Source organism: Nelumbo lutea, chromosome 1 (assembly GCF_056320005.1).
Source record: "Nelumbo lutea isolate HS-2025 chromosome 1, American lotus-T2T, whole genome shotgun sequence".
NCBI classification, from domain to species: domain Eukaryota; kingdom Viridiplantae; phylum Streptophyta; class Magnoliopsida; order Proteales; family Nelumbonaceae; genus Nelumbo; species Nelumbo lutea.
Window position 1 is genome coordinate 122041815 of NC_142684.1, and position 14598 is coordinate 122056412.

The window sequence follows — 14598 nt, forward strand, 5'->3', positions numbered from 1 at the left end:
CCACCATATGTCTGAAACAATTTTATTTTGCAATTGAAGAGATTTTCAACTTGATTTTGAAAGTAACAAAAACAGAGGCCACATCACTCTTATTTATTAAAGAAAATATCCATGTATATCTGCTAAATCTATCAACAAATGAAACATAATAATGAAAAGCCGAATTTGAAGTAATAGGGGCAGGTCCCCACATATTTGAGTATACAAGTTCCAATGGAGATGTAAATTGAAATGAACTAGGTAGAAAAGGTAAACGATGCCCTTTTCCAAGCTGACAGGCTAAGCAAAATGAAGATTCTTTATTCAATAAAACAGGAAGATTATTTTTGGTGATGATGGGTGGCCTAATCTTTGATGCCATGTATCCAAATCAACATGTTCACCAATGTAAGATGCTGGTTCGGATTGTAATTCGTAGAGACCATGATCAGTTATTCCTTCCTGAAGTGTTTTCTTCCAGTTCCGGTCCTTCACATAGAAGTTAGATAGATTAAATTCAAAGAAAACGTTATTATCAACAGTGAAATGAGCAATTCATTTCCAAGTAGTACCAACACGAGTAGTACCAACATGAGTTATTTCCAAACTTGATCCATTTCCAACTCTGAGTTGATCTAGACCAATGTATTTAGAATTGACGATGCACAATCTGACCTTTCCCTCATGTCTTGTGATTTGGCTCGAACAAGGTTCTGATTTGGTAGTGCTAAGTTGTACGGCCGAGCTGATGTCTATGTGTCTGAGCTGAAGCGAGCTATGAAGTGAGAAGGATGAGAGTGCCCAGGTAGTTTTACCCGGGAAGAACACTCTAATGCTTAAGTTACTATTGGAATCTCTTGAGAACGTGTGAGAGAGTTAGAGTATATCATTGCACATACCTTTCTGGGTGGATTTGGACGTTTTATATAGATCCCTGGACTCTGGGGGCTTAGGGTAACAACCTTGAGCTCTTTGTGGAGCTGTTTCCTTATTTTCAAGCGAGTTAAGGTGTCAATTGAGAGATTTTTGTGGCAGTTACGATCCGTCCAAGTGAAGTTGAGGTGCATGACACGATGAGTTGTTCTAAAGGTCATGCTAGGAAGAAAAGCTAGCCCACTCCAACTAGGGAGGCATCAGGAAACAAAGTGAACAAGGAAGAAAGTAAGGTAAGTAGCAAAGTGGTAAGTCAGGCTGGTCCAAGCTGATCGGAAAGAGAAAGCAAGCTGAGGAAGAGACAAGAAGCAACAACAAAGATAAGAGAAGTAAATCTCCTAGAAGAAGCAGGTCATCTCGGAGCAGGCGCAACAGCTCACCACGAAGAAAAATAGGTTGCCACCTCAAAGCTTGACTCAAAGACAAGCCCCTCCACCTTTGTACAACACCTCACCTTTGATGAGCTGAAAAGATACCTTAGTTTGCCTACCCTGTTAATCCAACCTGAGACCAGGGACGAGTTCAAACTTTACCTCTCTATGTGTGACAAGGTGGTTAGCTCGGTCCTAGTAAGAGAAGTCAACAGGATACAACAACCAGTATACCACATAAGCAAGGTTCTACATGTTGCCGAGGTAAGATATCCTGATATAGAAAAGCTCGCCTTTGCGTTAGTGCTAGCAACCCAGATACTAAGGCCCTACTTTTAGGCCCATACCATTGTTGTCTTGATCGATCAACCTCTGAGGCACTCAGCAATAAAGTCTGCCAACCTCGCTAAGTCTATAAAATGCAGGTTAGACGAGCTGTCCACAGCTGGTCTATAGAATATTTTTCACATATTACAGAGTCGAGCTGGATAGACCCAATCTTCAACTACATAAGATAAGGAATATTGCCAAAAGAAAGAAATGCAGCTCGCTATGTGATAGTGGGTGAGCTGCTCTACAGAAGGTCCTTCACATTGCCCTATTTGCGATGCCTATGACAAATTGAAGTAGACCAAGTGCTACAGGAAATCCATGAAGGGCTCTATAGAGGACACTTGGGAGGCCGGGTCCTAGCTCAGAAAGCCTTATGACAAAGGTACTATTGGCCCACCACGAAAGCAGATGTGGTTGAGTTGGTCCTAAGATGTGATGAATGCCAGCAACATGCCAACATCCTACACTAACCAATGCACGCTCCCCTTTTTCCCCAGATTTGATGTTTAAAGAAGAAACCACGGCCTACCCAACCTCAGACCAAGCTAATAAAGCAAACGACCTTTGAATGAGCCAAACCAATTACTCTTACTGAGTGTTACTCTCTTCGCCAAGCTAACGCTGGCTCGAGAGTGGGTGCAATTGATGAAGGGTAATTTGGTCCTCCCAATCTTATAGTGACATGTGGATTTCGGATGACACCTCGGTGCCAAGTCAGCGAGCTAGCTCAGTAAAATTAGACCAGAGCATCACACCCAGGCTGACCTTTACCTCAGCGAGACTGAACTAGCTGACCCCATAGGATTACGGTGAGTTGTCCTAGGAGTCAATCGAGCTGTAGGGACTTAAGGCGACCTGATAAGGAGAGCTCGCTAACCACCCCCTACAATTCCATCTTGGCAAGGCCGATCTGGTAGACCCGTAGGATTACGGTGACCTGTTCTAGCAGCCAGCCAAGTTGAGAGAACCTAAGGCGACTTGCGAGGAAGAGCTCGCTACCAATGGCGCCGATAGCACGACCGTTAGAACAACTCACCGTGTCGTGCGCCTTGACTTCACTTGGACGGATCGTAACTCCCGTGAAGATCTCTCAATTGACACCTTAATCCATTTGAAAATACGGAAACAACTCCACAAAGAGCTCAAGACTGTTACCTTGAGCCCCTAGAGTTTAGGGGCCTATATAAGACGTCCAAATCCACCCAAAAAGGTATGCACATTGATATACTATAGATCTCTCACACGTTCTCAAGAGATTCCAATACTAACTTAAGCATCGGAGTGTTCTCCCGGAGTAAAACTACCTGGGCACTCTCTTCCTTCTCACTTCGCAGCTCGCTTAAGCTTGAACACACAGACATTAGCTCAGCATTGTCAGGTCGGAACCTTGTTCGAACCAAGTCACAAGACACAAGGGAGCGATCAGATTGCGCATCACTAAGAATAAAGTTTGAGATTCTAAATATCATTAGTGAAATGATGTATTGCTCATACCAGCACTTGTCGACAGATGATGGAGTTGTTTCTATATTGTAAGCAACTAGTTTCTTTGGTGAGCATCTAATAGAGGTATCAAACCTACTGCGGCAGGTTAATGTAGAATGATTGGGTAACTTACAGATTTGGCATGGGCTACCTTCTTCTCTTTCTCTCTACCAGTGTAGTCAAAAGGAGGACGAGTGCCTTTTTCTTTGGTTGCTATGTTTGCAGAAATATCAATTCCAATAAACTTGCGAGTGCGTTGGGTTTTGACATCATGCTGCTTAGTAGACATTGCAAGTCATCATAGTTGATTTCATATTTTCATCAGATTTGGCAAGAACCGCAGTATTGAAGTTATAATAGTCGCTTGGAAGACCCTATGGTTTAATAGATGAGATCAGTTTCAGACAGAGGTTCTCGGGCTGTAGAGAGTGTACCAGCAATATTCTTTATTTTGAGAAGGAAGTCTCCCATGGAGAGAGATACTTTCTTTAGTTCATTTAGTTCGAATCTCAATTGCATAATTCTAGCCTTTTGATTTTGGAGCATAGAGAGTTTCAAGAAGAGACCATACTTTGGTGAGATGTACATCCTACAAGTTGGGGCAAGTGTATGCTCTGTCAGGGAAGCCAAGATCCAGCTCAACAGTAGTTGATCTTGAACATGCCAGGCCTTGTATGATGGATTCTCAATCTGTTCTGCTGCTAATGCCATGGTAGAGGTTGATGAAGCAAGGTATTTCTAGGGTGGCTTCACAGTACCGTCAACATATCCCATCAGTTCATGTCCTTCCAGTATGGGTAGTCGTGACGATCCAGTTTGATAGAAATTAATTGGGTTGCATATTCGAACAGAGGTTGATGGAAACTAAAACAGGGGCATGAGTTTGAGTGGTGCTGGTTTGATTAGATTCGTTGGAAATAGCCATGATGAGGGAGGAGAGAGATTGCTCACGACCAGAGCTCTAATACAAACGATGATTTTCATTGACTGTGTTAACCATTATTTATATAATAACAACTTTGTAGAGTACAAATAGAAAAGTAGAGGATAAGAAGATATACAACAGAGATGGATAAGAATGTACAAGAGTTAGGGATAAATACAATCCCTTTAAACCTTTTGTGCTGGCCCACGAGGCGTAATAGGCCGTGCCTTCTTTCTCTAAGATAATTTGGGGGGTTAGTTCGGCATGGCCCATGGCCCAAGCCCACACGGGCCTGTGCCATGCCATGGTCGGGTTTGTCCATGGACCAGGCCATGCCGCACACCAAGCCAAGCTCAAGGCAAGGCACCCACTCCCCGTCCAAGGTTTTTAAAATTGGTCCGGATAGGCAACCATTTTGGGGTTGAATGGTCCAACTATTTGATTTGAACAGATGACCCGCTTTGACAAAAAAGAAAATTAGAAAAACAAAAAATGTCAAAATCTATTGTCTGGGATGATCGTTCGACCGCCCAGGTTAGTGGTTCACTAACCAAATAAACGGTTTTTAGACAAAAAGCGGTTTTGAGGTGAAACCGTGTCTGGTTCTCAAATTTTCCAATCTAGCCATCTAGTTTGATTCAGTTTTGAAAACACTGTCCCCATCAACCCAATATTCAATTTGATGATAGAAATGATCAAAAGGATATATTGAATATCAACCACATGGTAAATTTCTAAAAGCACACTAAATTGTCTTTAATATTAAAAAAATATAATTTTATGAAAATTTTGGAAAATTTGTTCTATTTGTGTAATTTTGAAAATTTATTCAAATTTATTTAATTTTTTATTAAATAACATATTTTCTTTTTAAATGGTTTACTTACATAATTATACTAATTTATCTTATAATTTCTAATATAAACTAACCAATAATTTCCTTTTTCTAATATTATATTAATTTATCTTAATAATTTTTGTAATTATTTGTTCAAATTATAGTTTTCCATTTCCCATAGTGATTTATCTTTAATAGTTTTCAATAATTTGCAATGAAAATTACATAATTTTTCAATGGTTTTCCAAAACCTATCAAATGTAATAAAATTTCCTAAGATTTCCAAAATATTCTAATAATTTTCAATAATTATTTAATGCATTTTAAATAAACTTTCAAATGATTTATATATTTTAATTTCAAAAATGTAGTTTTATGAAAATTTTGGAAAAATTATTACATTTGTGTAACTATGGGGATTTATTGATTTTTTTTTAAATTGTTATTAAATATATATTTTTATTTGGTAGTTTACTAACAAAATTACACTAATTTATATTTTATTTTTCATTATAAATTAATTAATAATTTCATTTTCTAACATCATTATATTTTGTTCCCCCATTTGTATTTGGTTATTAATTATAATAATAACAATAGCTAAAATTTAATACTTTTTGATAATTGTTAAATATAATTCTCAATTTTATAGAAATTAGTTAAAGAGTTTTCAATTTCTATAAAATGTTGTTAATGAGTTAATTAATAACAATATTTATTAATTTTTGGTAATTTACTAACCGTATTTATCAACTTTTGGTAATAACACTATTTAATACTCATTGGATATGGGTGAGATTAAATATTAACCGTATTTAACTATTTATTAAATAATATGAATATTTTAAATGAGGGAGAGTGGGATATAGAATGGGGGGATGCATTTTATGAATTAATTAGGGAGTGGGGCATAATGATATTTTCTTATTGGTTTAAATGAGATACCTTAGGAGAGAGACTATAGGAATATTTTTAGGTACTTGAGTGATATGACTTAATGAGAGTGGTGGGAAGGGAAGAGGAGAGAAAGTCAAAGGGAATGCAGGGTGGGGATAATGGAGCAAGGAGAGGCATAGTGATGGGGACCTGTGCTTTGTTAAACGAAAGTTAAACAATAGAAATACATAAGAGTATATAATTGTTTTTATTTTAACTTTTTAATAAACAATCATATCAAACTCAACCTGAGTTGGTTGATTTTCTAATATTTCAGATCGGCTTTGGTTTAATAAATATATATTAGGAAAATTCTCATATTTGTTTGTCTAAAATATTTTTTATCATAGATTTAATTTTTGTAATTTATTTTTAATAATATAATTGTGGTTTATGAAATTTAAATTTATTTTTTAAGTTTAAATCTTTTGAACAGACAAAATAAACTGAAAATAGACCCAGATCGATACAAACCGAGTTGGTGGGTTTTCGCTAATGGTCAATCAGTTTCGCGAAATAGCCTGCAACTAAATTGAACCAATCAGTGAATGCTCCTAATTTCAACTAAATTTATAGTCTAATCTCTAATAAATAACAATGTTTTAATCTCCATAATTACTGAAAATTTATAGCAAACGTACACAATCATTGAAAATAAGTTTGTAATGAAAATATAATAGATATATAATAAAAATACAATAATTACAAAAATATAATAAATACTGAAAATATACTAAATTAGTCAATAAATAGTATAATATTATATAATAGTTTAATCCCTAATAAGTATTAATCTATAAATTATAAAAAATATATAATTACTAAAAATAAATTTATAAAAAAAATACAATAAATACGATAAAGTAAATTTTAAAAGTTAAATAATAGTTGTTTAATATCCAATAATTATTGATAATTTTTTATTAAATAAAAAAATAAAAATACATTTATAAATAATTATTGAAGGCATATTTATAAAAAACAATAAATAATTACTGAAAATAAAATAAATATTAATTATAATATATATAAATATATAATGAATATACACTGTTATTGTAAAATTATTACTAATAAATATATTTTGTTGATAGTTATTTTCTATAATTATTAATTGATATAAATGAAATTAGTTATTAACAATATTATTTAGTTATTGAATAATATTGTTACTGAAATTCATTAATTATTTATTGAATTTAATAATCCATAAAGTTATAATTGTAATATTATTACATAATTCATTATTAATTTTATAAAATATTAAATTATTATTAATATGAATATTATGAATTCTGTTGTAATTATTTTTCTACTTTGAAGATTTTTTTTAAAATTTTTTACATAATTTCGTTATTTTAACTATTTAAAATTTTGTCATGTTAAATATTTTTTTATTTAAATATTTAAATAATATTTAATATGTAAAATATTTAAAAACTTTTAATTATTTGAATTTTATTTATTTTAATGTTATTACATAATATTAAATATTTTGTTATATTATTTAGCTATTTTTAATGTTTTTTATTTAAGATTTTTAGTTATTGAAATATTTAAATAATGTGTTATTTTTTAATGTTAATTTTTTATTACTTGAATAACATTTAAATTGAATAATTCATAAAATTATAATTTATATTGTTACTACCTAATTTCGTGATGAATTTTGTAAAAATATTGAATTATTAATAATATGAATCTTATTAAATCTATTAGTAGTTTGTGTTTTGAATGAATATTTTAAATTTAGTATATAATTTTGTTAATACATTTAAATAGTTTTGAATTTTTTAATTGAAAGATCCTTTACATAGATATAGATAACAAGTGGGGGAAAGGATAAATCGGAATTAGAGATTGTTTAGGAGAGAATCTCTCTACTAAATTAGAGATAATTTAAGAGATAAATTGGAGTTAGTGATAATTTAGGAGATAAATAGAATTAGAGACAATTTACGAGGAAGTGGGGGAAAGTGGTGCCCCTTGGCTAAACATTAGAAAAGCAAATCTCTCTTTTTTATAATTGTTAGAAATAATTAAGCATATGTGGAATTAAAAAAATAAAAAATTAAAAAAAAAACAAAAAAATAAGAAGGGGGGTTTGAAGAAGGAGAGGTATGGTGATGTGGACAGACCAGTATATATATCAGATTCAAACTTCTTTTTCGTTCATAACCACAAAATAATGTCGCAAGATACCCGAATCAGAAGAATAAATAGGAAACACTCATAGAACATGGAAAAGATAAACATATAGCCAATTTTGTGTCGTACAAGTTAACCATTTTTTGGCAAAATAAAACTAAGAAAGCAAATCTATCCAATACTGAAGGAGGAAAGGAAGATAGAGAGAGAGAGGTTGGAGGAGGAAGGGGTAAGGTGCTCTGTTATTACGTTGAGAGGAAGGTGACGATGGTAATATTGGGTTTTTAAAAAAAATTAAATGTCAATTAACTAAATAATAAGAAAACCTAAAGATATTAACGAATGCTAATGATAAAAGTAGAGTTAATTAATTATTAGAAAATTTAAAGATAATCTAAAACAATAATTAAACAATAAGAATACAATTTATCAATTAACTAAATAATAAGGATAGTTAAAAAATTTACACTTTCTTTTATTTATCTAACAACAATTGAGTTATTTATGTAAGAGGACAATTGAGTTGAAGGGAAATAGTACGCGAAGGCCGAAACTTTAGGGCGCCATTTAAGAATAAGGACAAAACAACCCCGAATTTTATTTTATTTAACCAATTGCCTTGGATGTAATGTCCCTTTCTCTTAAGTTTCCTTGGCACTCCGCCCTTCTTCTATCATTCATTCCCACTGCTAAAAATTAAGTTGCGGAAGTGCAAGTGGATCCCCACCAATTGTCGAGCACAGGCGATGTAGTTGTAAGAATCAAGATGCAGTTGCATCGTTATTTTTGTTTCCTTTTTCTTCTCGTTCCATGCGCGCGCTCCAAGTTAAAGAAAGTTCCGACATAGCTGCGTGTGGGTATTGGTCTCTTGCTCACTTTCGTGAACTCTCTCCCCCACATATCAAACAAACTGACACAGAAATCATTTGGGTTAAGTCATTTGTCCGCAACAAGAGAGACAACTGAGACGAAGGAGCTCTTCGTTCGATGGTTTTGCCGATTGACTCCATGCATTCAAACAACCAGGCCGTAGTGTTAAATCCCTGTTCTGATATTATCCATCTTTGTTATGCATCTTTGGGTTCCGTGTCGTTTTGCATCCTTCTCGATCATGTTTTTTTTTTTTTTTTTTTTTTTTTTTTCTGCTTTTTGCTTTTACTTTTCTTTCTTCTTTTACCGTATCCATGTCCTTCAACTCTTTAAACAGGTGATGACGATGAACGTTCTGAGAGAAAAGAGACGATTTGTTCTTTGTGTTTTGTTGGGTATAATCTGATTCGAAAAACTTATTAGAACAATTTAACTTTACCATCTGATACATCACAATTCACAGGAAGTAAATGACCAAAATACTAGTCATAAGAAGGGTACCCTTAAACCACTCCTGGATTTTCTGAAAAGATTTTAAATATTCCATCAACTTTGATCTGTCTTAAAAGTTGAAAGGTCTGTGACTTACAGACATCTTCTTACTTTTAAGTGGATAGAGACATTAAGGTTGTGTTTGAAAAGAGGTAGGGAAAGGAAAGTTTAAAAACCTATACAAACCTTGTATAGGTTTCCCTAGTTTTCCTTATCTTTTTCTTCAAACTAAATACAGCCTAATGATAATGATCACTTTGGAAAGAGTATAAATACAAACGTGTACAGTATAAATATATACGAAATAATATAAAATATAAGTCTTTGTACTTTGCATATTTGTATTTGTACTCCTTCCAAACTGAGCCTAAAGAGTACAAATACAAATATGTGCAATATAAATACATACAACATAAAATAAAATATAAGATTTTACGCTCTACATATTTATATTTGTACTCCTTTCAAATGAGTTTAAATGCCCATGCTAATTCCTTCTATGGAGTTAGTAGGTTTTTAGTAATTCTAATTTTATTTTTAAATGGTTAATATGAATAAACATGTTTTACTATTTTATTTTTTTATGACATGAATAAATTTGTATTTGGGTAAATAGAGGTTTAAGTCTGTTTTGTTAAAGGCTTAAGGGCATTTTAGCCATCAAACATTTGACAATTTTACATAAGGAAAAAGTTGGTAGAATAATATGTTTAAATGCATGACATCAGTAGTTGTTGTTAGAATTCTAATGAGAAAGTAAGAGAAGGGATGTATAGGGCTAAGTTTGGGTGTGCTTATTTGAAAAATAAGTATCTATTCTAATAAGTGCTTATGAGCGTTTGGTGAAAAATCACTTATTTTAAATGGGGGTAGTATAAGTATTTTCAAAATGACGTGGCGGGCAGAGATAGACTAGAAAGGAAATAAACATTTAAAAATTAAACCAAAATTTTGGTCTTCTCAACTAAGTATTTATTCTCATAATAAGCACTTATTTTAGGCTTATTTTCCTAACACAAATAAGTGATTGATAGTGTTGTTCCAACCCAAAATAAGTGCTTATTCAAATAAATACTTATTAAACTACCAAACCCAAGTCCCTTTACCCCCAAAGGTAGGGAGAGGCTTAAGGGAGTTTGGATCTGCTGGCCACACATATGGAACGTTAGTTGTACTTTTATATTAACGATTATTCCTAATGTGTGTCTGGATGAGCATGACCAGCAATGTGTTATAGTTAGCAGATCTGAATTGATTGGAGGTTTAAGACCTTTTCAAAAAAAAAAAAAAAAACCAAGAAAGGATTAAAGGGATTTACCCTTAGAAGAAATATGGTAAATGGTTTGGCAAAGTCTCAAAAGTCACCCTAATTATTATGAATGATTCTTCATGCAATTTTTTTTTTCATTTCCACAATGCTCTCTCTCTCTCTCCTCTTGACTTTGCCTTCCATTGTCATTCATGACAATTTTCAAAGCCTTAATTCCAATTTCCAACTTCCAAGTTGGTTGCATAAATTTCGAATTCCTTATATACCACACTAATTAGTCTATACCTTGTTAAGAAGTTCCTCCTCCCTAACCACATGCATATAGGTAAAGCATTTGCAAGTGAAGATTAAACAAAGATGGAGCAGACTAAATTCATTAACAATGATTTGTTCTATCCTATATTCAACCAAGTAGAAGGGAGTAAGAAAAGTTAGCGGTAGATTGAAAAGGACTTGAATAGAAGTAACAAGGGTCTATTTGATTTGTATGAATAGGGGTCTAGAATCTGAACTAGAAGGATCCAATCATTTGGTTGAATGAAATCAAAATCCAATTTTTATTCCCTATTTGAGAATTTCATTCTAGCCTATTCCAGTTTTTGTCTAAACCAAACAAGCAAAAGCAAAGGGCATAAGCCATTTCCATTCCAGTTCTAGGATATTTCAGATCCGATTGGCTGCAAACTTAACTAACCCTAAAAAATGATTTTTAAGTGTCCATCGATTAAACAAAATGATGAAACATGATTAATGTAACTGAAGAAGGCTAAGATGATGATAATGATGATGACTGAATTTATTCTAAGGGTACATACCCAACTGCTCCATATGTTATCTGACAATATCCATCCGTCCATTACCTAACCTTCCTTTAACTATTAAAAGTTCAGAGCTTTCTTTTATGTGGTAATGTTACAATTCAACCCCACCTACCGCATTCCTGTATCAGTCTAAACGTATTAAAGTTAAATTCATATATGAAATGGAGCACTTCCAAAAGGGGAAAGACGTTTTCCTGAGTGAAATACAGAACAAGTTTCAGACATGTGCATAAATAACAACCCTTTTGAATTAGGTCGTGTGGTCAAATTTTTACCGTATACGATACGATGTGTCTTTGCATCAAATAAAAGCAAATTTACTTTTAATATTCAAATTCATTGGGCTTACGAGTTGTGACATACTGACATGGAGTGGAAAAGTTAAGCGCACGTAAGTCGGTTTCTTTTGTTTTTTGGGATTTGGACTACTTGGATGAAATTACAAAAAGACAAAACAAATATTCATATGCGGTTTCTTATTGGGAGGGCATTTTGGTCATTTTAAAAAGTAACTGTCGAGACCATAACCACCCTCAGGCTCATCCCTAGCACGCGCAACGAGAGATGTTGTTGTGGTTCTACTTTCTATTTAATTCTTGTCAACAGTTTTGCCGTCTCTCGCCGGTGTCCCCCCACCATCACTGACTCACTGTCCAGTTCTGTCGTTTTTATTTTATTTATTTATTTTTTTGGTTCGATCCAGAAGGTTTTAAGGGAAGAACGTAAGCAGGGGGTTTGGAGAAGAACGGTACGCCAAGACCGAAGAACACCTCTCTCTCTCTCCATTGAAAATCAGAAAAGTAAATGACGGTTTCATTAAGTTAATGACAACCAACTTACCATTAAAAGCTCGCCCTCTCTCTTTCTTCTCTTTGTCCCTCCAGAATTCTTGATTTTTTTATTCTTGTCAGATCTTTCCTCTTGGCATCGGCCTCTCTCCTGCCTTTCTTGAACGAGTCCTAGTCCACCACGAACGCCTGCCTGTTGCTACTGCCAGTGCTAGTGCTGGCCGGTACTTCTTCTTTTTTGCCGAATAGTCAAATCTTCTTCATACAATTAATCCCTTGTGTCTTCTGTCCGGAGGGGACAAAATAGATAGGAAAAAGAGAATACGGGGAGACCGAGAAGATAAACCCCATAGGATTCTGGTGATGCAACGATGGTCGAAAGTTGCTGTGGCGGCATTTCCCGTCGCAGTTCTTGCAGTGTTTCTGATTGTCTTCCTCCGGCGGTGGTGTTCCTCCAAAGGAGATCGTACGGGTATTACAGATACTGCAGAGACTAGACCAAGGACCCTCCAATCTGCGATTGCAAAGCTTCACCTGGCCAATGACAGGGACAGTCGCAGGCATCTCCCTAATTTTCATCATCATCATCATCATGATCTAGATAGCAAGAGGAGGACGAATTATTATGTTTTTCGACGTGGGGTATTGGCGAAACCACTGTTCAGTTGGGCTGATCACCCTTGGCTTGTAACAGAGGCGGTGGAGCATGGGTGGTCCAGATTTGCTTTTACGGCCAACCTATCGTCTCCTTCCACTAAATCATCACTGTTGGGTCTTTGCGCAGTTGGCGACCAAGGAAGAGAAAGAGATGTGGACATTAGCTGGGAGGTGTTCCCGGGGTCAGCTGATTTCATGCAGAAGATAAGGCTCAATCCTGGACTGAAGAAGATAAATACGGGAACGACTCCTTCGATGGGTGTTTCATGTGTCGTGAGGTCTGCTTTGCCTTTGCCGGGCCCTCCCTTGGGGACTTGCTCCTTCCCTCAGGAAGCCTATTTCGAAATTACCATATTGTATTCCCCGGAGGAGGACAAGGGGAGCCCCAGTGAAGGCGAGAGGTCTAAGCTTATTCAAGAGACGGCAGACGTGAACGCGCCGTCCGATTCTCTAGTCCATGTAGCCAACAGCAACAGAAACACTGCTACTAGAAATAAGGAAGATGAAGTCAAAAGCGGAGAGGTTATGCTGTCTGTAGGGCTAACAACCGGAGGTGGCTCCCTTCCGTCCAAGCTCCCTGGCAGCTACCCTGGATCTATCGGATTCAATTCCAATGGTTCTGTTCACCTTGATGGTAAGTCTGTCTTCTTTTTTTTTTTTCCTCTTTGATCACTGTGAAATGCTATGATCTCGTATGGTTCCGAATTCGAATTTGGGTTTCTGCTAGCTAGTGTTGGGTGTTGAAAGTTGAAGCGCACAGACCCACTTATTTCTTCTTCATGTTGCCCTGTCCACCAGGAATCAAGCTTGTATTTGAGGCCGGCGAGGCAGAGTGGGGAATGAGAGACAGAGTGGTTGGTTGTGGATTTGATCCGGGTCAAAAGAAGGTGTTCTTTACAGTGGATTCGGAATTGGTGCACCTAATCCATTGCAAATCCGAGGAGTTTTCCGGCCCGCTTTACCCCACTTTGGCCGCAAATATGGAAGTAACTGTTCTGGTAAATTTTGGACAAAGTGCCTTCAAGTATGCACCTGCAAATCCTCAAAGGACTCCCAACCCATGTTTTATTGGCCCCCTCGCCAATGCTCCCGCCGCTGCTCTGGGTTATGAGGACAGCCGAGAGCTCTTCTCCATGGGGAGGATTGATTCTGACTGGTTTAATCGAAGTACTACCAAGAATAGCAATAACAATGGTGATAGCGTGGCAGGAGATGTCTATGAGGAATCTGAGACTGACCTATTTGAAATAGTGCTCAGATAATTTATAGCAGGTCATTAAGCAGAGCAACGGTTATAGAGACATGATATTGATCCCACAGGATCTCAGTTTTTTGGCTCTATTTAGGAGGTTGTGCTTTTATGCAACTGATGTTGCAAGGTCATCGCAATCTTCACAAAAGTTTCACAGCAGAAGGGCGAATAGTCATATACTCATTCCATTTCATCATCAAGGATTAAAAGCACTTACAGGAAGATTGGCTCCTTCAGTGTAGCTCAGGGGCCACAATTTGGTAATATCGCCTCCAGTTACTTGCAACAAAGAAACAGACAATTTTTTCAAAAAGAGAGTATTACTGTTTAATTCCTCCTCTTACCAACTTGAGACCGGCTTTCAACTCGTGTTGCCTTCTCGGATGCATATATTCTTGTGTATAGTTTAATACTAACACTTAATGAAAAGTGTTAATTCCGATATTTGATCTTTTGTTCTTCCTAACATAACAAACAATCTGAGACTGTTGTTTCAACTC

The 14598-nt window shown here is 35.4% G+C and overlaps 1 protein-coding gene across 1 annotated transcript; it reads left to right on the forward strand.

The window, feature by feature from the left end:
- Positions 1–11953: 11953 nt before the first annotated feature.
- On the forward strand, positions 11954–14542 carry LOC148877218 (uncharacterized). The gene is made up of 2 exons (XM_088983080.1): positions 11954–13480; positions 13645–14542. The coding sequence occupies exons 1-2, from the start codon at positions 12553–12555 to the stop codon at positions 14106–14108; spliced, it is 1392 nt and encodes a 463-aa protein (XP_088839206.1). The 5' UTR covers positions 11954–12552; the 3' UTR covers positions 14109–14542.
- Positions 14543–14598: the final 56 nt, after the last annotated feature.